Source organism: Melanerpes formicivorus, unplaced genomic scaffold (genome assembly GCF_026170545.1).
Source record: "Melanerpes formicivorus ecotype bairdi unplaced genomic scaffold, bMelFor1.0.p_v2 SCAF_13, whole genome shotgun sequence".
Lineage (NCBI taxonomy): Eukaryota > Metazoa > Chordata > Aves > Piciformes > Picidae > Melanerpes > Melanerpes formicivorus.
Genome location: NW_027142365.1, coordinates 1,597,664 through 1,624,931, shown reverse-complemented (window position 1 = coordinate 1,624,931; position 27,268 = coordinate 1,597,664). Strand labels below are relative to the sequence as shown.

The 27,268-nt window shown below is 54.8% G+C and overlaps 1 protein-coding gene across 1 annotated transcript in view; it reads left to right on the top strand.

Annotated features, from left to right (window-relative positions):
• PTH1R (parathyroid hormone 1 receptor) overlaps positions 1 to 27,268 on the top strand; it is a 104,736-nt gene that overhangs the window by 21,144 nt on the left and 56,324 nt on the right. The window contains exon 2 of the mRNA XM_068145814.1: positions 23,277 to 23,382. Within this exon, the coding sequence (XP_068001915.1) occupies positions 23,277 to 23,382 (106 nt within the window). The remainder of the gene's footprint in view (positions 1 to 23,276; positions 23,383 to 27,268) is intronic.

Here is a 27,268-nt window from a genome sequence, read left to right as displayed (position 1 = left end):
CAGAGAGGCTCAGCAGAGAGCAGGCAGAGAGGCTCAGCAAAGGATCCAGAGCTTCCTCTCAGTAGGTGGCCAAGAGCAGATGGCTCTGGAAGCATGCAGCAGGTCAAGCATAATGCAATGCTTCCTTTCAGTACTGAAACCAGACAAAGGTCAGGGACTTCCTGAGCAAGACTTTGGGTTTGGTTTTTTTCCCATGGACACAGCAGACCTCAGGAGGTTGTTTTGGGCTTTGTTTGTTGGGGATTTTTTTGGTTCAGTTATTTTTAACCTCTCCAGCCTCCCCTCCCCTCAGCTTTCCAGTAGCCACAGTGTTTTCTAGCAAGGAGTTTTCCAGCTGCACCAGAAGTCATCCAGATCGTTGCTGACCATCAGGGGAGGCTCAGAAGGATAAGAGGGAGGAAGGTGGATTCCTGTACCTGGTTCTACCACAGATCTGCTGGGGGTAACCTGGAGCAAAGCATCCAGGCTGAGCTGAGGCAGCAGCCAGGATAACTTAGACCTTGAAGCAAGACAGAGGACAACCAACAAACCATCTGTGAGCTCTGGGGCATCATCTCCCTCTGCCACAGTGATCAGGGCATGCAGAAGCTCCCAGGTGAGGGAATGGTCTGACTGCAGGGTGTAGTGGGGGCAGTGGGGGGACATCCTTGCTCTTGCTGTGCAGTTCTCACAAGCACTGAGAGTTGGCTCAGCTAAACCCAGATGGGGGCTTTTGAACCCCAGCTCCTGTCTCCAAAGTGGATGAAAGGCCTCCAGCAGCCTGGCCTGGAGCAGCAGTGGTGTGGGCAGCAGGAGCAGGGCAGGGATGGTGCCCCTGGACTGGGCACTGGTGAGGCCACAGCTCGAATTCTGGGCTCAATTTGGGGCACTCAAGAAGGACACTGAGGTGCTGGAGCAGGTCCAGAGGAGGGCAATGAAGCTGGTGGAGAGCAGGGCTGGTGAGGAGCAGCTGAGGGAGCTGGGGATGTTGAGCCTGGAGAAGAGGAGGCTGAGGGGAGACCTTCTGGCTCTCTGCAATGGTGTGTCTGTGTCTTCTGGCCACAGAGGGGTCTGAAGAGGGTTTGATGAACCTGTGGAGCAGCTCACCAGCTCTTCTCCACCACTGATGTTCTTGGTGCAGACTTCCCCATGGGCTTGGCTGAGCTCAGCTGGAGGGGGATGAGGTTTTCTCTGGGTCTGGAGAGGCAACCCTACCACCCCATGGAACCACTGAATGGTCTGAGTTGAAAGGGACCTTTAGAGGTCACCTAGTTCCAACCCCCCTGCAGTCACCAGGGACATCTACAACTAGAGCAGGTTGCTCAGAGCCCCAACCAACCAAGGCTGGGGCAGCTCCTACCTCGCTGGGCAGCCTGGGTCAGGGTCTCAGCACCCTCAGCACAACAAAAAGTCTTCTTTTAATCCTATCTGAATCTCCTGCTCTGAATTCAGACTCCTCAGCCCTTCACTTTCCCTGATTTCTGAGGTCAAACACTATGAAGCCCCCCCCAGAAGCCTCCCTCCCCACCCACCCGGACATCAGAGGGTCACAGGGCTGTGGGACCCGGGTTTGCAGAGAGGAGGAGGAGGAAGGGAATGGAGGAAGAGGGGCTGGCCCAGAGGTCTTCTGCTGACAGCAGAGTGGCTGTCACAATAGCAGCACTGTTTGTGCTGGTTGGCTGAGGGATTTCACAGGGCTGTAAATCACTTTCTTCCCACTGGCTGCCTTCTCCTGCCCGTGCTGGGAAGGCTCCGGTTTGCTTCCAGCAGAAGCTGATGGCGAGCTTGGAGAAAGGGGGTGCTGGAGGCCAGGTGCTGGAAGCATTCGGCTGGGGCATCCCCAGTCACACAGCTCTGAAACCTGACCCTGGCAGGGAGGCTGATGTGGTTCAACTGACTGCAGGACCTCGCTGCTGCCGCTGCGCCGGTGCCAGAACAAACAGCTGCAGTGAGGATTCCTGGGCCATTAGCAGCGACCATCCACGCCGGGAATGCTCTCTCCTGCCCAGCCAGGAGGGAGGGAGGCAGCAGCACACTCACTTGGGCAGCTCCCAAGTGCTCGTAGGCAGCTGCCCAAGCTCGTAGGACACGTGCAGGGAGAGTGGCACCGGCACCAGGAATTGTTTCTGGGCACCGGGGATGGAAACACCTTGGGTGATGCTTGGATCTGGTCTGGCACACGTGGCCAGACACAAAGGCACAGACTGGTCATAGCATCACTGAATCCCATGGGAGGGGGTGGAAGGGACCTCTGGAGCTCACCCAGTCCAACCCTCCTGCTAGAGCAAGGCACCCACAGCAGCTTGCCCAGGAGCAGGGGGGGTTGGAAGCTCTCCACACCAGGAGACTCCACAACCTCTCTGGGCAGCCTGGGACAGGCCTCCAGCAGCCTGCAAGCAAAGAAGCTTCTCCTTCAGGAGCACAAACTGGTAGCTGTGATCCTATGACCACAGACTGCGATCTTTGCCCAGTGTCAAGAAAGGTCAAGTGTGAGGGGGCCCTGTCCGTGGCAGGGGGGCTGGAGCTGGATGATCCTCGAGGTCCCTTCCGTGACTCTATGCTGGAGCCTTGTCAGCTGAGTTTCTGCTCTCTGCAGGGTAGCAGCTCCTCTGCCTTGCACCCAGGAGCGGAGGATGTTGTGATGGCACTTTACAGCAGGTACTCCCCCCTGCACGGGGGGGAAAAGCCCCCCGGGTGAGACAGCCTCACTCCCTCGGTGGGATTCGGAGGAGGAGAGCTGCCCGGTGCAGCCCAGCTGCTGCTTTCTCGCCTTTGCATTATTAATCATCGGCCGTAGATGGCAGCAAACCTCTCCAAGCATCCAGCTGCGGCGGCTGCCTGCAGCTGGGAGCTGCAGGAGCAGAGGCTCAAGCCAGGGAAAGTCTTTTCTCCATCCCTTTGCCCTGCAGGCACGTTCCCTTCTCGAGAGGGAGAGGGAGAGGGAGAGGGAGAGGGAGAGGGAGAGGGAGAGGGAGAGGGAGAGGGAGAGGGAGAGGGAGAGGGAGAGGGAGAGGGAGAGGGAGAGGGAGAGGGAGAGGGAGAGGGAGAGGGAGAGGGAGAGGGAGAGGGAGAGGAGCAGGTCACCAGCTGGCTCCCATCCAGCTGTGGCCATCAAAACAGCTCCAGTGGCCACTACAAAGCCAGCCCTGGGTCTGCTCCATGCTCCAGTGCTCTGGGATAACTGGGGCACTGTGGAGGGTGCCAGGCCTGGGGAACACTCCCAGTATTGATCACCAGGAGTGGCCATGGTAATGGCCAGGGTCTGTAGTGACAGAGCAAAGGGCAACAGTTGAGACTGCTTTCTGAGCTGCAGTTTTCACCCTGAGGCTGCTGAGACACCAGAACAGGTTGTCCTGAGCAGCTGTGGATGTCCCACCCCTGGGAATGCTCAAGGCCAGGTTTGGTGGAGCTTTGAGCAATGTGATCCCTACCCACTGCAGGAGGCTGGAGCTAGGTGATCCTTAAGGTCTCTTCCAAGCCAAACCATTGCAGGGTTCTATGATTCTAGCCCTACTTCTCCCCCAGTGGCAGCTTTCCAGGGGCTAGCTGTGCCTCTGCATCTCCCTGCCTCTAGTGTTCCAAGCTTCATTTGCTAAGCAGAGGAGCAAGCACCTTTTGGGTCACCTCAGCAGCAAGGAGCAGGCCCTGCAAGAGCTGCTGCCTCTCACTTGACACTGAGTTTGTTGGAGTCTCTCCCACCAGCTCTTTCTCCTGCACTTTGATAGCCAGGCTCCAGACCTATGGCTCCTCTCCAGGGCCTGGAGCGACATTTCTCTGCCACGTCCCCTTGCCATGGACATCCTTTAGTTATCCTTTCAGGAGCACAGTTACCCAGGGAAGAGGGAGAGAGCAGGAGGGAGAGGTGGAGAGAGCAGGAGCTTGGGAGTTCCACCCCCCCATACATTTCCTCCTAGAAGAGCAGGGGAGGAATGCTGTGGTTCCATAGGTTGGCTGCTGTGCAATTAGCCCAAGACAGACGGTGCTGGCAAGGAAACTCCTCATCACTCTAATTTCAAACCTTCCTAAAACCAAGGAATGGAAAGTGGAGAGCACCATTTGCTCCTAACTGAGGAAAGTGCAGGGCTGAGGTTGGTCCTTCCACCTCTCCCCACCCTCCCCCCCGCCACACGTGGCCAGATGCAGCCAGACAGGAGCTGGGAGCACACAGCTGTGACCAATCCTTTGCCTTCTCAGGACACTGAGGGTTCAGGGCAGAGTGTCAAAACCCAAAGCAGAGCTCTCTTCGCTGCCCTTTTGATTTATTTGGCCAGGATCTCTGTTTGGTTGTTTCTTTGGGGGCTCTCCACATCTCCTCCTGCTTGGCATCTCCAGAGGAGGTTGAGCTGCCCTGGGGCTGGCCAATTTTCCATCCTCTTTTCACTCCAGAGAGTTTCCAGTTAAGGAAGATGCCCATGGGCACCTCCTGAGCCTGTGTCAGGGCAGACAGCCTGCTTCCTAGGTGCTCTCCTGAGCTGTAGCTCTGCACTGCACCACTCTCCTCCTGACCTATTGCTCTGACTTCTTTTAATTCATCTCCTCCCCAGCCTTGTGGCTTCTCTCCCTTCTCCAGTGCTCATCATCCTCTCTCTCCTCTTCCACGAAGCTCTTCATTGAATCAGAGAATCATTAAGGTTGGAAAAGACCTCCAAGGTCAAGTCCAACCTTCCACCCAACACATCCCTCTCCTGAAGAGCCACAGCTACTCATTTCTTTGAGCACCTCCAGGGATGGTGACTCCACCACCTCCCTGAGTGCCATGTCCCAGTGCCTCACCACTTGTTATCCTTTTCCTTCCTATCCTTTTCCTCAACATAAGGCAAACCTTCTTTCCTGTGAGGGTGCTGGAGCCCTGTCCCAGGCTGCCCAGAGGGGTTGTAGAGTCTCCATCTCTGGAGATATTTCAACCCCCCCTGGGCACTGTGCTCCTGGGCAAGCTGCTGGGGGTGCCCCTGTTCTGGCAGGGGGGTTGGACTGGGTGAGAGTATCATAGTAGTATCACAGTATCAGTCAGGGCTGGAAGGGACCACAAGGATCATCTAGTTCCAATCATGGCAGGGACACCCCACACCAGATCAGCCTGGCCAGAGCCTCATCCAGCCTGGGCTTAAACACCTCCAGGGACAGGGCCCCAACCACCTCCCTGGACAACCCATTGCAGGGCTTCACCACTCTCATGGGGAAGAACTTCCTCCTCATGCCCAGAGATCTCCACAGGTTCCTTCCAACCTGCACCATGCTGGGATTCTGGGATTTTTCCCTCCCCAACTACACCAGGGGCTGGACAGTCTCTTCCACTGCTTGGAGGTGCTGCTCCTTCCATGTGCTGTGATGAGAGGAGAATTGGCTGTCTCTGGAACCAGTGCTCAGGAAGGGGAGGGCCTGAAAATGATGGGTCCCAAAATTAGCTTCCATACACCCCACACACACACACCCCCTCCCTAGAGAACAGCCCTGTGATTGTCTCAGCCTTGGTTTGTCCTTCTGGGTAGACCTCAGCCCCATGTGTTGACCTAGATTCATGCCTGCTGAGGCCAAAGGCAAGACTCCAAGGTTGTGCAGCTCCAGTAAGATGTTGCCCTTTAAAGCACAAGAATCAGCTTTGTGCTGAAATGCTTCCAGCTCAGCAGGACAGCTTCTCAGAACCAGGCAGGACACTCCACATCCTATCCCATCACCCAGAAACCATCCACAGCCTCTTTGGAGCAGACTCCCACCAGGGCAGTTTGCTCCTCTTTAGCTTTGGTTGCAAAGCCCTGAGCTCACACAAGCCAAGTTCCTGTAACCTTTTGTGCCCACCAGGAGACAATGTGTGGGAGGGCAGGGAAGGGGCAGCAGCCTTTCAAACAGCTCAGGGAACGGGCAGCAGCATTTCCAATAGCTCACTGCTCTGGCACTTGCCATCATCTCTTCTGGAAGCCCCTGGAGAGTGGTGTGGAAAAGCAGAGAGCATGTCTGAGCCTGGCAGGTCAGTGGGGAGGCAGCAGGGAAGGCTATTTGGGGTCCCAGCTGAGTCTCTGCAGTTGCTTTGTGCTATTTCTGTCTCCAAAACCCCCAGAATGGGTGGATGCCACTCGGTGTCTCCTGGAGGATTCCTCCCTAATCCAGGCAAGACATGAGCTCATGAGCACCAGGCTGGCTCCCCTTGCTGCAGCAGTGATGGACTGAGCTGCATGCCCAGAAGGGCTGGCTGCAGATGCTTTGGGCTGTGTTTATCTAGAAGATGCTGAATTATTGATCTCAAAGGTCTCTTCCAACCTGGTTAATTCTATCCTGTCCTGTCCTATCCTATCCTATCCTATCCTATCCTATCCTATCCTATCCTATCCTATCCTATCCTATCCTATCCCATCCTATTCTATCCTACCCTACCCTATCCTATCCTACTCTATTCCATTCCATTCCATCCCATTCCATGGCAGCAGCAGAGGTGTAGCCAGCAGCAGCAGGTCAGGGCTTGTCCCCCTGAACTGGACGCTGCTGAGGCCACAGCTTGGATCCTTGGTTCTGTTTTTGACCCCTCACTCCAAGAAGGACATTGAGGTGTTGGAGTAGGTCCAGAGAAGAGCAACAAAGTTGATGTAGGGTCTGGAGAACACATACCATGAGGAGCAGCTGAGGGACCTGGAGTTGCTGAGCCTGGAGAAGGTGAGGCTGAGAGGAGCCCTCCTGGCTCTCTGCAGCTCCCTGAAAGGAGGCTCAGTGAAGCCTTCCTGGCTCCTCAGGGCACTGGGTGACTCTTTCCCACCTCCTGAGCTGTGCACTGCACAGCATGGTCCCAGATTTCTCCCAGACACCCACAGCCCAGAATCATAGAACCATGGAAGTCCTTTTGCTGGAGAAGACCTCTAACTGTCCACCCAGCCCCACCATGGCCATCAAACCACATCCCCAGGTGCAATGTTCACACATGGCTTGAACACCTCCAGGCCACCTCCACGTGGCCTCAGTCTTCTGCCATTCCAAATGGTTCAGAGAGCCTTACAAAGTGTCTGAGTTGAAAGCAGCCCTCTCAGAGCCCTCCTCACTAGCATGGTGCATGATGAAGCAGCTGGCCTGAGACCACCATCAGCAATCTCTCCTCTTCTGAGGCTTCAGGAGCAGCCCAAATCCTTCAGCATGGATTGGCACCATAGTACTTGGGGTGGGGAAGCAAAGTGCCCTTGGACCAATGCCTGAAGTTCTCATTTCCCACTGAAAAGGGTAAAGTGGTGTCAGAGGGTGTGTGAGGGGGGGAGGGAGATAAGTGGGACAGGAAATGTGTCCATTCTCTGCTCAGATATTGTGCAAGCATCACAAGATGCTAAGCAAACACTGAGCAGACCCCTCCTGTGTCTCTGGAAACTGGAGATGCATCCTCTCCTGCATGAGGAGTGCAAGCTGTTCCCTTCTGACTTCATCCCTCCTCCATCTGCATCACCCAGCTTGTCCCAGCTCATAGCTAAAGACATTTGGCTTCCCTCTTGGGCTGTCAATGGTGTTGATAGAAGTGGTTTCCTGCTGCAGGTCTTTGTTTTTGAGTGACCAGCTTTCCAGATGGCAGAGGCCACATTTCCCTTCCTCTCTCCTTCTGAGGTCTGTTTGCCTCCTCCTTCCCTGCCAGTGAGGACTCATTACCCACAGGGGAGAGCTGCTTTGGCAGGCAGGAGAGCATGACTGCAGGGTGTAGTGGGGGCAGTGGGGGGACATCCTTGCCCTTGCTGTGCAGTTCTCACAAGCACTGAGAGTTGGCTCAGCTAAACCCAGATGGGGGATTTTGAACCCCAGCTCCTCTCTCCAAAGTGGATGAAAGGCCTCCAGCAGCCTGGCCTGGAGCAGCAGTGGTGTGGGCAGCAGGAGCAGGGCAGGGATTGTGCCCCTGGGCTGGGCACTGGTGATGCCGCAGCTTGAATTCTGGGTTCAGTTTTGGGTCCTTCACTCCAGGAAGGACATCGAGGAGCTGGAGCAGGGCCAGAGAAGGGCAACAAAGCTGGGGAAGGGTCTGGAGAGCAGGGCTGGGGAGGAGCAGCTGAGGGAGCTGGGGGTGTTGAGCCTGGAGGAAAGGATGCTGAGGGAAGACCTTCTGGCTCCCTGCAACTCCCTGAGAGGAGGCTGGAGCCAGGAGGGAGTTGGTCTCTTCTCTTAAGGAACAAGTGAGAGGACAAGAAGGAATGGCCTCAGGTTCCCTTAGCAGAGGTTTAGCTTGAAGATGAGGAACAATTTCTTCCCCTTGAGGGTTGTGCAGGCCTGGCCCAGGCTGCCCAGGGCAGTGGTGGAGTCCCCATCCCTGGAGGGGTTTCAGAGCTGTGGAGCTGTGGTGCTGAGGGCAGTCTGGGTTGTTGGTTGAACTGAAGATCTTCAATGTCTCTTCCAGCCACAGTGATTGTGTGCCTCCCTGGCTCTAGGAGCTATTCTGAGGCACAAAAGCCAGGAGGTCTCCCTGTATAGCTCCAGACAGGGTCTCACCCCCTTGCTCCAGCACGAGGCGCTCGGGACGGGGGGTGGCTCTGTTTTGCAGGAGGCATCCACTCTGCTTTTCCAGATGGAGAGCAGTCTGTGCCCTGGGCTAAATTTAAAGCCCAGACACATCTCTAAGCATCAAGAAGGAGTCAGAGCAGTTGGGTGTGCACCAGAATGCCCAGTGCCCCTCTGGGCATTTCTAACTGGGGCCAGGAGTAACTCGATCGCCGCACGTGCCGGTAGCCGTGCGGGGCCGGGTGCTCCTGGACACAACACATCTATTGTGATGGAGAGGGGGCTGCTATTCCAGTCCAGTAAGAGATCCTAGCCCAGCATAGCCCAGCTGATGTCAGAGGGTGGCTCAGCTTTCACCAGCCACAATCCTGGGTGCGTTTGTTGTGTCTGGGTCGGGTCAGGGGGGCCGCTGGGGATGGGAGGGTTTGCGTCATTCAGCTGTGGCAGGAGTGCAAAAGTAGCTCAAAGGACTCAAAGGCAATGTGATAGAAGCACCACAGAATTGTTTCAGTGGGGAAAGACCTCTAGGACCATCCAGTCCAACCATCAACCCAACAGCAGCATGGCCAGCAAGCCGTGGCCCCGAGTGCCATGGCCACACAGTTCTTGAACACCTCCAGGGCTGGGGACTCCAGCACCTCCCTGGGCAGCCTGGGCCAGCGCCTGACCACTCCTGCAGCAAAGACATTGCTCCTCATGGCCAACCTATACCTTCCTTGGTGAAGCCTGAGGCCACTCAGGGTGTATGACCAATGGGTAGAGGGACAGAGGGATCTTGAGCGAAGTGGCAGACAGCTGGAGCCTTCCATCTTCCAATGATGGAATCAGCCTGGGGGGATAATCTGACTGCCATGGTGCCTCTTCTGTGTCTGGAGACAGCTTGATGAAGCCAGGCTTGGCAGGGGATGTACTCAAGTCATCTAGATATGGTGCTCAAGGACAGGGCAGAGTGGTGGCTCTGGTAGATGATGGTTGAACCTTGAAGGCATTTTCCAACCATAGCATTCCATGGTTCCATGTGATGAAGCCAAGCTGAGCAAAGACCATGAAAAGCCAGCAGGAGCACGAGCTGACAGCTTTGGTGTCACTGCTGACACTGCCAGGCCTGAAATGCCAAACAGAAGCTGAAGGTTGGCACCACAGGAGATTGCGTTTGGTCACCGCAGGGCTCCTACCAAACAGGATCACCCCAAACGTAGCTTGGCTCACCCCCTGGGTGCTGGGAAAGCAGCTGAGCACAGGCCATGGAAGCAGCAGAGCCAAAACCAGAGAGAAGGAGGCCTCAGGCTGGTGATGACAAGCTGCATGCATCCTGTTTCCAAACAAAAGGAGTGGCTGCCTTTTAAAGAGCAGTGCTGAGCCCACAGCTCCTGGCAGCATCTCTGAAGCCGTGGCCAAAAGTGACAATCAAGAATCTTCCCTGGTGGCAGAGATGGAGGACTCCCAGAGCCAGGAAAACTCATTCCTCTCTCTGCCTTGCCTCATCACCCCCCAGTAATGCCAGTTCACCTGCAGAGCCTGAATGCAGGCTGAACTGACTCCAGAGTCCTCCTTCGCCCTCACCTTCCTGCTCCATCCTCCAGCCCTCTCCCAGTGACGACCTTTCCCCTCTGCTCCCTGTGGACACACAAGCTTCTCCTTCAAAGCAGGATGGCAGCCACCACTCTTCATTGCAATCCCTCCACCAACCTCACCCCACCAAAAATGTCTGCTTTCAAACAGCCTGCAGAAGAGGAGGCTCGGGGAGACCTTCTTGCTCTCTACAGCTCCCTGAAGGGAGGTTGGAGCCAGGTGGGGGTTGGTCTCTTCTCCCAGGCAACCAGCACCAGAACAAGAGGTCACAGTCTCAAGCTGTGCCAGGGGAGGTTTAGGCTGGAGGTGAGGAAGAAATTCTTCCCAGCAAGAGAGATTGGCCATTGGGATGTGCTGCCCAGGGAGGTGGTGGAGTCACCATCCCTGGAGGTGTTCAAAAAGGGGTTGGATGTGGCACTTGGTGCCATGGTTTAGTTAGTCAGGAGGTGTTGGGTGACAGGTTGGACTTGAGGATCTCTGAGGTCTTTTCCAACCTCCTTGATTCTATGATTATATGACTCAAAACCAACCAAGCAAGCAAGCAAACAAAACCATGAAGTGGTTGATGACCTTCTTGATGCACATTGGTGGCTGAACCCAAAGTGAGCTTCTGGCAAAGCTGCTTTCAGCTGTGGAGCACTGGGGTGGGTCGAGGCAGGGAGGTGTTTTAGGGTGGCTTTGGAGCTTTTTCTATTGTCATAAATGATGAGAATCTGCCTGTGTACAAGATGAGAAGATGAACATTGGAGCAGGGCCAGAGAAGGGCAATGAGGCTGCTGAAGGGTCTGGAGAGCAGAGCTGGGGAGGAGCAGCTGGGGGAGCTGGGGGTGCTGGGGCTGGAGAAGAGGAGGCTGAGGGGAGACCTTCTGGCTCCCTGCAACTCCCTGGAAGGAGGCTGGTGTGAGGAGGGGGTTGGTCCTTCTCCCATGGAACAAGTGCTGCCACAAGAGGAAGCTGCTTCAAGTAGCCCCAGGGGAGATTTAGTTTGAACATGAGGAACAGTTTCTTCCCCTTGAGGGCTGTCAAAGTCTGGCCCAGGGCAGTGGTGGAGTCCCCATCCCTGGAGGGGTTTCAAAGCTGTGGAGATGTGGTGCTGAGGGACAGGGTCTAGTGGCGCTCAGCTGTGCTGGGTTAAGGATTGGGCTCCATGAGCTTAAAGCTCTCTTCCAACCAAAACAAAGGTTGATGAGGAGCAGGGAGCAGTGGAGGTGCTACTACACTGCAAGTGCTGCTACCATACAGGTGCAGCAGGGAGGGCTGGCTGGGATGGAGAGCTCAGCAAGCCATTCCTCCTGGGGCAGGCAGGGTCACCCCCACCTGGGGATCAGCAGAGTGGATTTTGCACAGGGCAGGCAGCAGTGGGGTACGAACTCACCTCAGATGCAGGCAGGTGGTCTGCTCCTCCCCCAGCACAGAGCTCTAGCTCCAGCAGACAGAGTCCAGGAAGGAAAGCTTTGTTGGGACTCTTGTTGAGGAGGCTACATCTCATCTGGAACATCTGTCCCTGCATGAGCCACGTCTGTGGACTTTCTAGACCCCAGGAGTGGTGGTTGGTACCAAAGAGAAAGAAAGGGATTGGTGTTTTCAACAGCTCCTGGGAGGCAGATGGAGAGGATGCAGAGGTGCAAAGGAAGGAGAGCAATCCCCTCCACCTCACTTTCGGTGGCATGGGTGGGAGCCCCTCCCTCTGAGCTCATATCCCAGGCTCCCTTTATAGCCTGTGAGGCAAAGCAGGCACTTTTAAGGCATGATTCATGTGCCCTGTTTACGTGGCTGCTTCAGGAGGAGATAAATCACTGCTGGCACTGCGGTCAGCGCTACGGCGGCTCCAGGAAGCGCAACGCGGCCAGGGCTGGGATACCACTTGGATCCTTCCTCAGCATTAACCTCTTCCCACACCCAGCCCCATCCCAGCAGCACAGCACAGAAACACGGAGTGGGCTGCCTTGGAAGGGACGTCTAAAGGTCATCTAGTCCCACACCCTGCAGGGAGAAGGGACACCTTTGGCTGGGGCAGGTTGTTCAGGGCTCCATCAAGCCTGGCCTTGACTTCTTCCAGGGATGAGGCTTCCACCACCTCCCTGGGCAGCTTGTTCCAGTGTTCTACCACCCCAGGCTTGGTGCTTCCACCACCTCCCTGGGCAGCCTGTTCCAGTGTTCTACCACCCCAGGCTTGGTGCTTCCACCACCTCCCTGGGCAGCTTGTGCCAGTGTTCTACCACCCCAGGGTTGGTGCTTCCACCACCTCCCTGGGCAGCCTGCTCCAGTGTTCTACCACCTCAGGGTTGGTGCTTCCACCACCTCCCTGGGCAGCTTGTTCCAGTGTTCTACCACCCCAGGGTTGGTGCTTCCACCACCTCCCTGGGCAGCTTGTGCCAGTGTTCTACCACCCCAGGGCTGGTGCTTCCACCACCTCCCTGGACAGCCTGCTCCAGTGTCCCATCACTTCAGGGAAGGTGTTTATCCTACTGCTGACCCAGGACTAATCTCAGAATGCCTGAGCCATGCCAGGCACCAGGCAGACCATCCCTCCAGCCCCTCCTCCAGAGCCAGAGGGCTTCCCCAGCAGTATCCCATTCCCTAAGGGACACAAATACCGTCATCTATTTTCAGCAGCTCTCTGCTGGCGCTGAAGAGAGCCCAAGGTGACCAGTTCCAGGGGAGACATCTGCATTTAGTCAGCCAGATCCTCTCTGGATGTTATTTTGAAGGGCTGTTGGCACTTTAGACTTGTCTGATATTTTTTCTTTCCTTATACTTTCCAAAGCACTGCAACAACCTTGGAGACAAGTGTAAAAGCAAGCAGGGGAAAACAACACATGAAGATCCACACAGAGAGATGCAGACATCCCCCCATGCTCTGTGTCTTCTCTGCTCCCAAAGGCATTTTTAGAGAGCTGCTTTTTAAAAGCACCAGGACAGAGCAGCCAGAGAAATTGGTTCTGGGTTTTGCAGGGAGGTTAAGGCTCAGCCTCTAGGAGAGCTTTGTCTTTAGGCACTAAAGGCCAACAAGCTCCAGTGCAGGATTCCTGGCTGGCTGTTCCCAAGAGCACAGCTTGTTGGGGCAGGAGAAGGGCTGATGGCTTGGACTACAAGAGGGAGAGTCAGACTGGAGAGAAGGAGGAAAAGTGTTACCATGAACATGGGGGGAGCCTGGCCCAGGCTGCCCAGAGAGGTGGGGGCTGCCCCATCCCTGGAACCATTCCAGGTCAGGCTGTTTGCTGTTCTGAGCAACCTGCTGTAGTTGTAGATGTCTCTGCTGACTGCAGGAGGTTGGACTGGATGGGCTTGGAAGGTCCTTTGCCACCCAAACCACTCCATGAGTGTATGATTCTATGATGAAGAAAGGACTTGGGGATGCTCTTCCACACTGCCTCCATCAGGAGCTGAGCATATTCTACTCTACTCTACTCTACTCTATTCTATTTGCATGCACCTAAACTGACACAGGGCAATTGAAGACTTCATTTTAAGGGCAGGGCTGGGTCACTCATCACCTGGTCCCATTGAATCATTGAGCTACCACTGTGTCATAGAATCACAGAATCATAATCATAAAATCCTAGATTCATAGAATCAGAATCATAGAATCTTAGAATCAGAATCACAGAATCAGAATCATAGAATCACAGAATCATAGAATCAGAACCACAGAATCACAGAATCAACCAGGTTGGAAGAGACCTCAGAGATCATCAAGTCTAACCTGTTACCTAACACCTCCTGACATCTAAACCATGCCACAGGAGGGCTGGGGAACCACCTCTTGAAAGTGGCCCTCCCCAAATGCCATCTTCCCTACAGCAGGGGCTGCCAGTCTTCTCTGCTCTTCAGTGATTGCTACCCTCTTGGCAGCCCATGCTGTAGTGCGAGGCTGGAAGGTGCCTGGGCTCAGCAAATGCTCCACCAGCCCCAGCCTGCTCCCTTGATCCAGCCCAGCTGGGCAGACTTCTGTGAGGCATCTGACAAACTGCAAGGAGGGGGGGAAAAAAAGGAGCTTTTTGGCCCCAGAACAGGGAGAGGAGAGGCTCTCTCTCTTCCCAGGAGGGCAGTGAGCCAGGCAAGTGTCTGAGTGTCACACATCAGCTCTGCCAAACAACCAGCATCCCATGTTACTCCCAGAAAGGAGGAGATCCAAGGCCAGGCATTATCAAGCCTCCAATTTAGGATGGTGTTCAGCTACAAGAGGTTGGATGGCTCAGTGCCTGCACTCACCAGCTGGCAGGGGCTCCCTGGTGGCTGCTGGGACGATGGCAACATCTCAGTGGGGCTGAGGGAGAGGGTGGGAAAACCCAGGAGGGCAAAGCATGCCAAGGCTGCAAGCATGATAATGTGGTTTTCTCCTGGGAGCTGGTTTAGCTCTGCCCCTCTGCAGGACCCCTGAGGGGGTGCAGGTTGAGTCACTTCATCCTTGCCCATGCTAGCTCAGAGTGAGTGAAGGCTATGGGTCTCCAGCAGGTGAGGGAGAGTCTAGAAGCAGGGGAGGAAATAGCCTCCTTGGAAGGGGAATCATCAGCATGTGTAGGGAGCAGGAGCCTCAGCCCCCCTCAGAAGGAAAGCTGAGCAACCATCACCCGAGGTTCCCCCAGCCTGCACAAGGTGGAGGGATGCTTTTTGTGTACCCCAAGCCCTTTGCAAGGGAAGAGATCTTGGCACAAGCCAGGAGCTCTTCTCTGCAGCATCTGGGTAAGGGCTGGGAGCTGTTAGGTTGCTCTGCTGGGAGGTGTCATGAGCTGGCTCCACACAAGCACAGCATGAACGTTTTGAGCTGGAGCAGCAGTGAGGCTGGCACCCAGGACAAGCCCCTGTGGCCCTCAGACCACAGGATTTGTGGAGTCTCCTTGGTTTGTTCCCACCTACCAGGTACACTGGGACTGAGCAGGGCCCTATTCATCAGTCTGGCATGGGAGAAGACCTGCTGGGAAGCAGCTCCAAGGAGAAGGACCTGGGAGAGCTGGGGGACAACAAATTCACCAAATTCACCATGAGCCCGCCAAAAAGGCCACTGCTCTCCCTGGGGCATGAAGAAGAGTGTGGGCAGCAGGCTGTGGGAGGTTCTCCTGCCCCTCTGCTCTGCCCCACTGGGGCTACATCTGGAGTATTGCCTCCAGTGCTGGGCTCAATGGTTCAAAAGAGACAGGGAACTGCTGGAGAGAGGCCAGGGAAGGCTGCGAAGAAGCTGACAGGATTGCAGCAGCTCTGTGAGGAGGAAAGGCTGAGAGCCCTGGGGCTGCTGAGCCTGGGGGAGAGCAGCCCCAGAGGGGATCTTAGGGATCTTAATGCTCAGCAAGAGCTGAAGGACCCACAGGGGGCAAGAGGCTGGGGCCAGATGCATTTCACTGGTGCTCAGTGAGCACAAACTGGAACCCAGGAGGTTCTGTCTGAACAGGAGGAGAAAGTTGTTTGTTGTGAGGGTGCTGGAGCCCTGTCCCAGGCTGCCCAGAGAGGTTGTGGAGTCTGCTGGTGTGGAGAGCTTCCAACCCCCCTGGGCACTGTGCTCCTGGGCAGTGTGCTGTGGGTGCCCTGCTGGGGCAGGGGGGCTTGAGCTGGATGATCTCCAGAGGTCCCTCCCAATCCCTGCCATGCTGGGGCTCTGTGATCTCCTATGGAGAATCAGGTCTGGCTGGAGCTCTCTGACCCACCAAGGTTTCTGAGCTTTGGGCTGTGGCTGCTGGCAGATGCAGTGCTGACTGGGGAATGGCATTCAGCCTGTACCTGCCTGGCCCACAGCCTTGGCACAACATGCACAGGGCACGAATTCCTCCTCTCCCTGTGGCCCATGTGTGTCAGCATCCCACCAGCAGACGTGACCTGGCATAAGGGAAGCCCAGCCCCTAATCCTGGGACAACAGACTGAGGGATGTGGGATTGCCCATTTGCAGCAGAGACTTCTCAGGAGCACCCACCAAGCCTCATCAAAGATGGGAAGAACAAATTTAGCTTCCAGCTAACCTCTTCATTAGGCAGGAGGGAAGAATGGAAGGCTGCACTCAGCCAGCTCAGTGCTGGTCTCTGCTCCATCTGTGTTTGTCTCTGGCAGAGGATTTGCTGGGATGGGAGGTTGGATGCATCTGGATGTCTGGCACTGAGAGAGCAAAATGCACACAGGGGCTGTGGAAAGGAGCAGGTTAGCCTGACCTAAAAGCTAAGACTCCAAGCTGCAGTGGGGAAGGCATGCCAAGCCTTTGCCTCCTTCCAAAACTCATGGGCCAGGTGGGTCCATGGTGTGTGAACCTCATGAGCTTCAACAGGACCAAGGGCAAGGACCTGCAGCTGGGCTGGGGCAATCCCAGGCACCAATACAGGCTGGGCAGGGACTGGCTGGAGAGCAGCCCTGGAGAAAAGGACCTGGGGGTGCTGCTGGAGGAGAAGCTCAACAAGAGCCAGCAGTGAGCACTTGCAGCCCAGAGAGCCAAGCAGAGCCTGGGCTGCAGCAAGAGAAGCAGAGCCAGCAGGGCCAGGGAGGGGATTCTGCCCCTCTGCTCCACTCTGCTGAGACCACAGCTGGAGCTCTGGGGCCAGTTCTGGAGCCTCTGTGCCAGGAAGGATCTGGAGGTGCTGGAAGGTGTCCAGAGGAGGGCCATGAAGATGAGCAGAGGGCTGGAGCTGCTCTGCTCTGGGGAGTAGAGACCAATCCACCCTGTCACCAACCTCCTTTCAGGGAGCTGCAGAGAGCCAGAAGGTCTCCCCTGAGCCTCCTTTGCTCCAGACTGACCAACCCCAGCTGCTGCTCACGAGATGTGTGCTGCTTGGAGAGCTGAGCTGGCCTCCTCCTCCTCCCCAGCACATACTGTGCTGTGCAGCCCCCAGTTCCTCTGCTGCTGAGGGATGAGAGATGAAAGGGAGCCCAGCTCTTTCTCTAGAGCTCCTGAATGGATAGAGACATTTTCTTTCCCCTCCTGCCCTTCTCATCAGGGCTTTCCACCGTGGGAGGATGACAAGGAGATATGTGTCAGAGTGTGTTAAGGCAGCTCTGTTTGCATCCTTGGCCCAGCTGACTGCAGCCATCTGTCTTGTCTGAGGAGAATTCTGAGTACTTGAGCAACAGACTGAGCTCCACCTCTCCTGCCCAGGGAGGATATTCCTAGAAAGGCTTTAAATATATGTGTGTATATATACACATATAAATCAGTGCCTGAGACTTGGAGAGCCAGGAGAGACAAAAAATAAAGAAAAGGAAAAAAAGAGGTGCTGATTTGGAGAGGGCTGGAGAGACAAAAGGGAAGGAAGGATCAAATTCCCATGGAGAGTCAAATGCATCCTTCACAGCTGGAGTGCTGGGGGCAGTTCTGGGCTCCCCAGTTCAAAAGAGACAGCAAAGTACTGGAGAGCCCAGGGGAGGCTACAAAGATACTGGGGAGCCTGGAGCAGCTCTGGGAGCAGCCAAGGCTGAGAGCCCTGGGGCTGAGAGCCTGCAGCAGAGCAGCCCCAGAGGGGAGCTGAGCAATGCTCAGCAAGAGCTGAAGGGAGCAGGGGGGGCAGGAGGCTGGGGCCAGGCTCTGCTGAGTGGTGCCCAGGGACAGCACAAGGGGCAGAGGGCACAAACTGGAACCCAGGAGGCTCCTTCTGAACAGGAGGAGAAAGTTGTTTGTTGTGAGGGTGCTGGAGGCCTGTCCCAGGCTGCCCAGAGAGGTTGCGGAGTCTCCTGGTGTGGAGAGATTTCAACCCCCTCCTGCTGGGCATTGTGCTCCTGGGCATTGTGCTGTGGGTGCCCTGCTGGGGCAAGGCTCCAGCTACTTGGTACCAAGTAGTTGGCATCAAGGAGATGCCACAAAGCATCTGCTTGTCTCTATTTCATTGGGTTGTTCTCATTCCCACCCAACTGGTTTAGTTTCTTTCCCAACCCATCAGCCCCTCTGCCTTACTCCCTTTCTCTTCCCTTTGGGCAGCAGAGGGGTTCCTACAGAGCATTTGTCACTCATCCAGGGGACAGCCCAGCCCTAACCCTTGACACAAGCTCACACCTGGCCCCACAGTAAATCTGACACTTGGCCCCTCCAAGCCTCAGGCTTTGGGGCTCTCATGCCCTGGGTGCAGGGACAACACCTTCATGCCCTGAGGAAACCATCAGCTGCTGGCCAAGGGGAGGACAGATTAATCTCCAGCAGAACAGAGGGCTTCAAATCTGCCTTCTCAAGCCTCTCATAGTCCCCTGCTTTGAAACAACCTCCATCCCCTCATCCTCTCCTCCAGCCCAGTGTCCTGAGCAGACCAGAGCTGCACAGCTTCTTGCTGGCAGGGGGTTGTGCTTTTGCTGCCTGAGGCTACTGTGTCCCTCGCTGGGCCAGCTGGCACTTGGGCTTTATTTATTCTTACCTCTTGCCAGCATTAACCTGAAAGGAAATAGGTCTCAAACCACTTCTTTTTTCCCTTTTCCCTCTCTCTCTAATGCTAGAAATAATGCTTATCCAGTTGGACTGAATCCCCTAGGGCAGAGCAAGACAAGATGTGAGGAAGAAGTTCTTCATCATGAGCATGGTGAGGCACTGGCACCTCTGGTCCATGCCCCATCCTTGCAAGTGTCCAAGACAAGGTCAGACGAGGTTCTGAGCAACCTGACCCAGCAGAAGATGTCCCTGCCCATGGCAGGGGATGGAACCAGATGGCCTTTTAATATCCCTTCCAAGCCAAACCATTCTGTGCCTCTATGATTACACATGGTTAGGTAGATCTCCTCATTCTAACAACTATCATGGCCCTGGCAGAGCTTGAGGGAGTGATTGCTCCTTCAGCAGGGCTGGGATGAAGCTCTCATTTCATTTCCTTCCTGGTCAGCTCAGCTGCAGTCTCTGCTGCAGAAAAAGGGCTTGGTTTATGACCCTGGACCCTCTGGACCCTCCCCAGAGCTCACCTAAGCCCCTCTCAAAGAGAAAGGCTGTCAGTGTTTTCTCCCACTCCCCAAAGCAGAGCAGCTGCTGGTCCCTGTGTCCTCTCCTCACCATAGTCCATCAGGCTCACTCCTCACTCCAAGACACCACTGTGAGCACCCTTCCAGAGCTGACCACCAAAAGCAGCAGGGATGCTTTGGGCTGTGACCTGCATGGCCAGCTCCACCTATGTCATAGTACCACAGACCACACAACTGCTTTGATTGGAACAGACCTTTAGGATCTTCAGGTGCAGTTGTTACCCCAGCACTGCCAGGGCACCACCAAACCATGGCCCTCACCATCACAGCTCCAAGGCTTTGAAACCCCTCTGGGCATGGGCACTCTGCAACTGCCCTGAGCAGCCTGGGCCAGGCTCTGACAACCTTCAAGGGCAGAAAATTGTTCCTCATGTCCAACCTAATCCTACCCTGGGGCAAAGTGAGGCTGTTTCCTCTTGCCCTGCCCCTTGTTCCTGGGGAGTAGAGACCAATCCCAACCTGTCACCAACCTCCTTTCAGGGAGCTGCAGAGAGCCAGAAGGTCTCCCCTGAGCCTCCTTTGCTCCAGTCTGAACAACCCCAGCTGCTGCTCATGAGCAGTGTGCTGCTTGGAGAGCTGAGCTGGCCTCCTCCTCCTCCCCAGCACGTATTGTTCCTCTGCTGCCTGGGCCAGGCTTTGACAACCCTCAAGGGAAAGGAACTGTTCCTAATTTTCCATCTAAACCTCCCCTGGGTCAACCTGAGGCCATTTGCTCATTTCCCACCCTGTTCCCACACCCTTGGGACCTACCTCCCTGTTCCCTCCACATCACCCTCACCAATGCCTTCGTTTGCACATCTCCCTTCTTTACCTTCTTCCTTTTGACCACCCTCCTGCCTCTGCCTGCTGCCTTCTCCACACCAGCCCTTACCTGCTCCACACCAGCCCTTACCTGCTCCACACCAGCCCTTACCTGCTCCACACCAGCCCTTACCTGCTCCACACGAGCCCTTACCTGCTCCACACCAGCCCTTACCTGCTCCACACGAGCCCTTACCTGCTCCACACCAGCCCTTACCTGCTCCACACCAGCCCTTACCTGCTCCACACCAGCCCTTACCTGCTCCACACCAGCCCTTACCTGCTCCACACCGGCCCTTACCTGCTCCACACCGGCCCTTACCTGCTCTACACCAGCCCTTACCTGCTCCACACCAGCCCTCACCTGCTCGGCAGCTGGGAGCTGACCGCTGTGTGTGGAGCGATGGCGATCACCAGCAGCCCCTTAGCCTCGGGTCTGCCGAGCGGCTGTCATGCTCTCAACCCCGACCAAGGAATCTGTTTGCCTTCAGCTATTTTTCTGAGCTGCTGCCAGGGAAGGCTCACAAAAAGGACAGTGTTATTCCTGAAAATGAGTCCCATAAACAAGGATGAATATGACCTCCCCGTGGAGAGTTGGGGTTTACTTTAGCGGCCGGGAGATCAGCCAAGGCAAGGGAAAGACCAGAAAACATTATCATAATTACCCCATGGCCTCCTCTGGGGGCAAGGGAAAAGGGGAGAGAGAGTTAAAAAAAAAAAACCAACCAAAACTCCCAAAAATAAAATCCAAGCAGCTGAATCCAAACTGATTTCAGCAGCCTTTGGGTTGCACTGTCACCCCTGCTTGCTCGGCACCATCCTCGGCACTGCTCTGAACAAAAAGGCTGAGGGAAGGGGGGGGAAACCCCAACAAAACTCAGCCTTGAGTTCAAGGAGCAGTAGGTAGGACAGGGCAGGCAGACCTCCACAGCTGGAAACCACAGAGCAGCTTTGGATCCACCAGCTGCTGGAGCACTTCTAACTGCTCAATCCCACTTTTCCCTGTGCATCTCATTCTCTTCCTTGGGATCTGCAGACAGCACTGCCCCAGCTGATCTGACTGTCACAGGTTTAAAGGAAACCCAGAGGAGCATTTGCTTTGCAGCACAGATGCACTGATCTTAGGGGTGTCTGGATCTGGCTCAGCAGAACTTCCTCTTTGACAAGCACCTGGTCCAAAAATACCCTGGGATGGCCTTGCTAAGATCATTAGCACTTCCTTGTGCCAGCTTTTGGTTTGAATCTGGCTATCCCCAGGCAGCCAAATAAGGAGCTTCGTGTTCAGAGGTGCTGAGGGATGGCTTGCAGGAGCTCAGGACAGGTGGGAACCGCTGCTGCTGGAGAAGCAACTGCTCTGGAGTGGGATTGGACCCCTAGGGTTGGGAGACAGATGTTGGTACGAGAAGTGCCTGTAAGAAGCAGGGGAGGTCATGACAATGCTGGCAGGGCAGGAAGCCCTCTGCTGGGAGGCCAAGCTGAGAGAGTTTGGCTTGGTCAGCCTGGAGAAGAGAAAGCTCCACAGAGACCTTCTGTCTCTGAGCCACTTTGGGGTCTGTCCCAACAGCACACTGCTCCTGTAGAGCTTTCAGCCTGGTTGGCACATTGCAATGTCTCATAGAATCCCAGCATGGTGGAAGTTGAAAGGGACCTCTGGAGATCACCCAGTCCAAACCCCTGCTCCAGCAGGGCAGCCACAGCAGCTTGCCCAGGAGCACAATGCCCAGGGGGGGTTGGAAGCTCTCCACACCAGGAGACTCCACAACCTCTCTGGGCAGCCTGGGACAGGCCTCCAGCACCCTCACAGCAAAGAAGATTCTCCTCACAGTTGGATGGAACCTCCTGGGCTCCAGTTTGTGCCCATTGCCCCTTGTGCTGTCACTGAGCACCACTGAGCAGAGTCTGGCCCCAGCCTCTTGCCCTCTATTCTTTATCTCTTGCCTCTCAGGCTGCTCTTCTCCAGGCTCAACAGCCCCAGGTCTCAGCCTTTCCTCCTCACAGTGATGCTCCAGGCCCCTCAGCACCTCTGCAGTCTCCTCTGGACTCTCTCCAATAGTTTTCTGTCTGGCCCCAGCACTTCAGGTGCAGCCTCACCTCACTCAGGTGATTCATCCCTTGAATGCTTTGTCCCCAGGTTCCTTTGCTCATGCTCTGAAGATGGAGCAGATTCCAAACCCCAGCATTCTATGAAATGCCTGAGGTCAGATTCTAGCCTGGCCCTTATAAACCCAAACTAACTCCTCCAGCTTTGCTGGGATCTCTTGGGGCTTGTGCAGACACAAGTGACAGCAGGGTCTGACCCAGAGGTTTTCTGCTTCCAGAGCTGAAATGTGGGATGCTGCCTCCAGTGTGGACAGGACAAACATCTGGAGGGGGATGGCTTTGTTTTGCATGGATTTAGTGTGGTTTCCAAAGCAGCTCCCACTTCTGAGGGAATTTTTAGCAGGGATTTTTTTTCCCCAAGGACACCAAAAACTAACTTCTGTTTTCCTCAGAATCCCCTTATCAGATCAAGCTACCTATCTGCATGGCCATTACCACAGCAGCTGCTCAAACACCCACCATTCCTCTCCAGAGGAGCACAGTGGGAAGCTGGAGCTCAGATGACTTCCAAGCTGGATTTCATTAACCCTCATTATGTCATTTGTAGTAATTCCTGCTGGAGAAGCCCTTGGCCTTCAGCTGCTTTATCTTAACTTGCTTTCCAGACTTCATTTAACTCAAAATGAGTGAAGGGACCTTCATTCTGAAGAGGAGGGAGTTTGAGGTGTACAATGAAATGTCACAGCCCCCCCCTCCATCCTGGGCTTCAGGGGGGTTGAAGTGAGCAGCTGCTTCCATGGGCAGCTTCTGCAACCTACCAAGAGGTTTCCTCCCCATCTGCAGCTCACTGGTTCTGGATTCTAGGTGCTGGACCAGAGAAGGGCAACAAAGCTGATGAAGGGTCTAGAGCCCTGTGGGGAGTAGTTGAGGGACCTGGGGTTGTTTAGCCTGGAGAAGATGAGGCTGAGGGGAGACCTTCTGGCCCTCTCCAACTCCCTGCAAAGAGGTTGGAGTCAGGGGGGCATCGGTCTCCCAAGAAGCAAGCAACAGGTCAAGAGGCAATATCCTCAGGTTGCCCCAGGGGAGGTTTAGGCTGGGCATGAGGAACAGTTTCTTTCCCCAAAGGGTTGTCCAGGCCTGTAAGTGGTGGAGTCCTCATGCCTGGAGGGGTTTCAGCACTGTGGAGATGTGGTGCTGAGGGATGTGGCTTAATGGTGACCTGGCAGTGCTGGGTGGAAGGTTGGACTTGAAGATCTCAGAGGTCTTTTCCAAGTGAATCCATTCTGTGACTCTATGATGTGAGGAGTTGCAGCCTAAGCTCCTTCTGGCATGTAGACAGATGATTGGCATCATGCTGGAGGTGTTGCTGAAGTCACTCACTGCAGAGCTACAGAGGGCAAAGCTGGTGGAGGAGGCAGCCTGGTGCAGAGGTTTTGCATTTAGCTCACCTGCATGGCCTGGCAGGTTTGTTCCCTACTGCTCTTGGCATGCTGAGGTTTAACCTCATTTCTCCTCCTCACTGCAGGTGGATGCTGATGATGTCATCACCAAAGAGGAGCAGATCTTCCTCCTGCTAAAAGCCAAGGCCAAGTGCGAACGACACCTGAAAGCCAAGGTGCCCAAAGTGCATGGTGAGTGTTCCCACAGCAGCCCAGCCTGCCTGGCCCCAGCCCTTCCCCTCAGCCCATACTGAGAGCTCAGACCATGGGAAGGAGGCAGCTGAAGAAGGGTTTCCAGGTTAGGCTGTGGGGAAGGTGTTCCAGCACGAGGTGTTGGAAAGCAAAGTTGTCACAGCCTCCTTCTCCTGCTCCAGAACTCCTGATGCCAAGAGGGCACAAGGGTTCAGGGGCTTACAACCCTTATCACTACACCCAAAGCCCAAGCAAGGCATGGCAAAGCAGGCCACAGATGTGGTGCTGAGGGACATGGTTTAGCACCAGAGTCAGAGAGCAGAGCTAGAGAATGGTTTAGCTCAATGATCTTAAAGGTCTTCTGCAACCAAAATGATTCTGTGGTAGATAGCATCACCCAAGTGCCTTTGAGCAAGAGACAGCAGTGGCGTGGAAAACCAAGCATCCTTCCAGCATCAAGCATCCTTCCAGCACCAAGCATCCTTCCAGCACCAAGCATCCTTCCACTCCCCCTTCTCTGTCTCCCTCTGACATATTCCATATTCTCCTCAAACGGGCCCAGGCTCAGCTAAGCCTCTTTCTTCTACTTCCTTTCTATTTTGGGCTACAAAATTACTCCCAGATGTATGGCTGGAGGGAAAAGGAAGGGAGAAAGCTCTCTCATGTGGGTAGCAAAGTAATCATCCCCCACTGGTTTCTTTCATCATTTTCACATGTGTTAATTATTGGCACTGGAGCCCTGCGCTGAGGCACCCTGCACCCACCCCCCCAATTTTGGGTGGGCAGCCTGTCCCACCTCCCTCTCTTGCTTGAAATGGGACAAGCCAGAATGCTTCCACCTTCACCACTGCATCCCAGCTGTCTCCTCCCACAGGCAGCACTGTGGGAGTACCTGGAGACATCACCAGCAGAGAGGAAAGGTCCCCAAAGCCGGCGGTGGTTTCAGAGCCGAGCTGCCTGCCCACCTGATGTCCCTCCCCTGTTGGAACTGACAGCAAGGGGGCCAACAAAGCCCAGCTTTCATTTTTATTGCAGGCCTCCAGCTTTACATCAGCCAAAACCTCAAGCCACATCCTCTGTTACTTCTTTGTCCCCTTCACCCAATGCCCAATTAACACCTCGTTAAAAAGCATATGTCCAAAGGCATTTCCTCCTGTTGTACCAGAGACCACCTGCCTACCTTGGGATCTGCTGATATCAACCAGCTGCTGTGGCTCCTGCAACCTACTTTCTAACTCTCTCTTTTTTGATGAGAAGGTGACCATTCAGTCCACACCTCTCCCTCTAACTGTGAGCAGAAGCATTGGTAGGGCTTGGGCCGTGCATGTGACTGACAAGAAGGCTTTGAGCTCTTTGCCATGGCGAGGGCCATGCTTTAGCACCAAACTCACTGGAGTTAGATAATGCTTGGACTCAATCTTAAAGGTCTTTTCCAACCCAAATGGTTCTATGGTCAGTTTGGCAGAGCCAGGGAATCAAATCCCAGGGCTTTGCAAATATGCCTGTGGTCCTGCTTTGAGAGCTGGTTCTGCATCTGAGGCCAGCACAGGCTCAGCCACTGAGTGGGACAGAAAGAAAACAAGAACGTTAAGAAATCCTTTCCAGTGAGGGTGGTGAGACTCTGGAACAGATTACCAGGAAGGCTGTGGATGCCTCCTCCCTGGAGATGCTCGAGGCTGGGCTGGAGGAGGGGAGGTGGAACTGGATGAGCTGTAAGCTCCCCTCCAACCCAAACCATTCCATCATTCTGTGATGCTTCTCTGGTTCTAACACATTGTCATGAAGAGCAGTTTCTTCACTGGGGGGGTCACAGAGCACTGGCACAGGCCACCCAGAGAGGTGGTGGAGTCTCCTCTAGAGACTTGCAAGACCCATCTGGATGCATTCCTGTGTGACCTGTGCTGGATTCTGTGGTCCTGCTCCGGCAGGGGGGTTGGACTCGATGATCCTTGGAGGTCCCTTCCAACCCCTCACATCCTGTGCGATGCTGTGAGCCCCCTGGGTTTTACTTTGATTTTCAGAGCAGGGGAGGGCTGGGTAGTTTGTGCCCTTCACATGGAAAATTGTGTGTTTCCCTACATCTGAGAGTGCCAAGCAAGAGCTGCATCTCACCTGCCCAGCCTTGTGATCTGCCTGTAGAACCAGAATCCTACTGGGACCATTGGAGCAGCCTTCAGCACGTCCCTAGCTGTAGGGCAACTCTGCAGACAGCCCAGTGGTGTAGGATGTTTGGGAAAGGAGAATGTTCCTACTTAAAATCCATGGCCCAAGTCAATGAGGAGTGGCTCGAGCTGAGAGTCCTCTCTCCAGGGAAGCTCTTAACCACAGAGGTCAGAGCAAAAGAGGCCTTTGGCCCCATGGCTGGTTTAGAGCTGCTGTGCACTGGATACTTGAGCTCTGCAGCAAGTGAAGAGGCTGTGCAGCCTGAGGTCTGCTTTTCACATCTCTGCTCTGTCTTCCATCCCTCAACAATCACTGCTGAAATGGGATCAGAAGAGGACTTTGAGATGCAGCCATTGTTATGGGCATACAGAGATGCTTCCCTTTCATGGCTCTCTAAACCGTGAGAGATGGGGGTGTGAACTTCTGCAGAGAGCTGCTGCTTCTCCAAGAAGCCTTCTGAGGACCTCTTCCTGCACACAAACTCTCATCAACACTTGGACTTCAAGCCTGACTTTGAAGCAGGCTGAACAAAGCCCTGGTTTTCTGCCAGCTCAGAAGTAGCCAGATGGAAGGTTTGAGGAGCAGCACTCGTGGTTCTTCTGTCAGAGAAGGAGAGGATGGAGCCTCATGGATTCCTGACTGCATGTCATGCCTTGAACTGCTCCTACAGGACATCCCCATGGCCAAGGAAAGGAATTCAGCATAAGGTTACATCCTTGATAAGACAGCTTGGCCACCAAGGCCCCAGCAGCACTCAGCTCTGGTTGATGGGGTGCTAAGGACTGGTGTGTGCACAGAGGCAGGTTCTGCCACCAAAGGACATGACTTCATTTGTTATTTAAGGTTCCCTTCCTCATGCAAGTAGGAGCAGGGCCAGTGGTGCAGCTAATTGACTTAAGAAGGAGCCTTTTTGGAGGAGGTTTGTTTTTCATCTGGCTCAGCTTCCTCATCTGCTTCATCAGGCAGCCACATAAACAAGAGGGAAAGGAGCAGTGCCAGGAAAGAAAGGTGTTGGTGTAAGAAGAGCTCCTGATGTTACCTGTGAAAGTCTGGGGTTTTGAAAACCCAAGCTGACTTACCCCCTCATTGCCTTCTCTCCATGCTCCCAAGCAGCCTCACTTCACACCAAGAGGTGTAGGCATCACCTCAGTGCTGTCCTGCCACCCCCCTTGCCCCATGCCCATCCCTGTGCATCAGAAAGCACCAGACACCACCTGGCACCAAGGAGTGGTTGGATCCTGGTGGGGTTTCAGCCCAGTCTTGCATCACTCCCCTCCATCACCATCACTGAAGGAAGCAGTGAGGGAATTTAGGGCACCATGAGGGGTGTTTTATTTTTAGCTTTCAAGCTATCTCCTGTGGGCTGGCACCCAGGGCTGCCGGGACTGCAGTCCTCATGCTTGGGAGCTGACGCAGAGGGATATTCAACACCTCACCTCCCATCTCAAAGGAGAGTCTGTGGCAGGGCCAAGAGCTGGATTCTCATCTCCTTCCTCTTCAGCCAGGGCACAAACCACAAAACCACGTTTCCTTTTGTCCTGGAATTCAAGGTGAAGGCCACAAGGATTCAAATCCAGGGGGACAGAAATGGGTGAAAAGCTTTGGTCCAAACCCACCTGACCAAAACTCCAAACTCATCATTGCTCTCTCTCTTTAAAGCCTCCACTTGAGTTCTGAAAGGAGGAAAACACACTTGAAGCTTCCTGCAGAGCAATGGCTACCT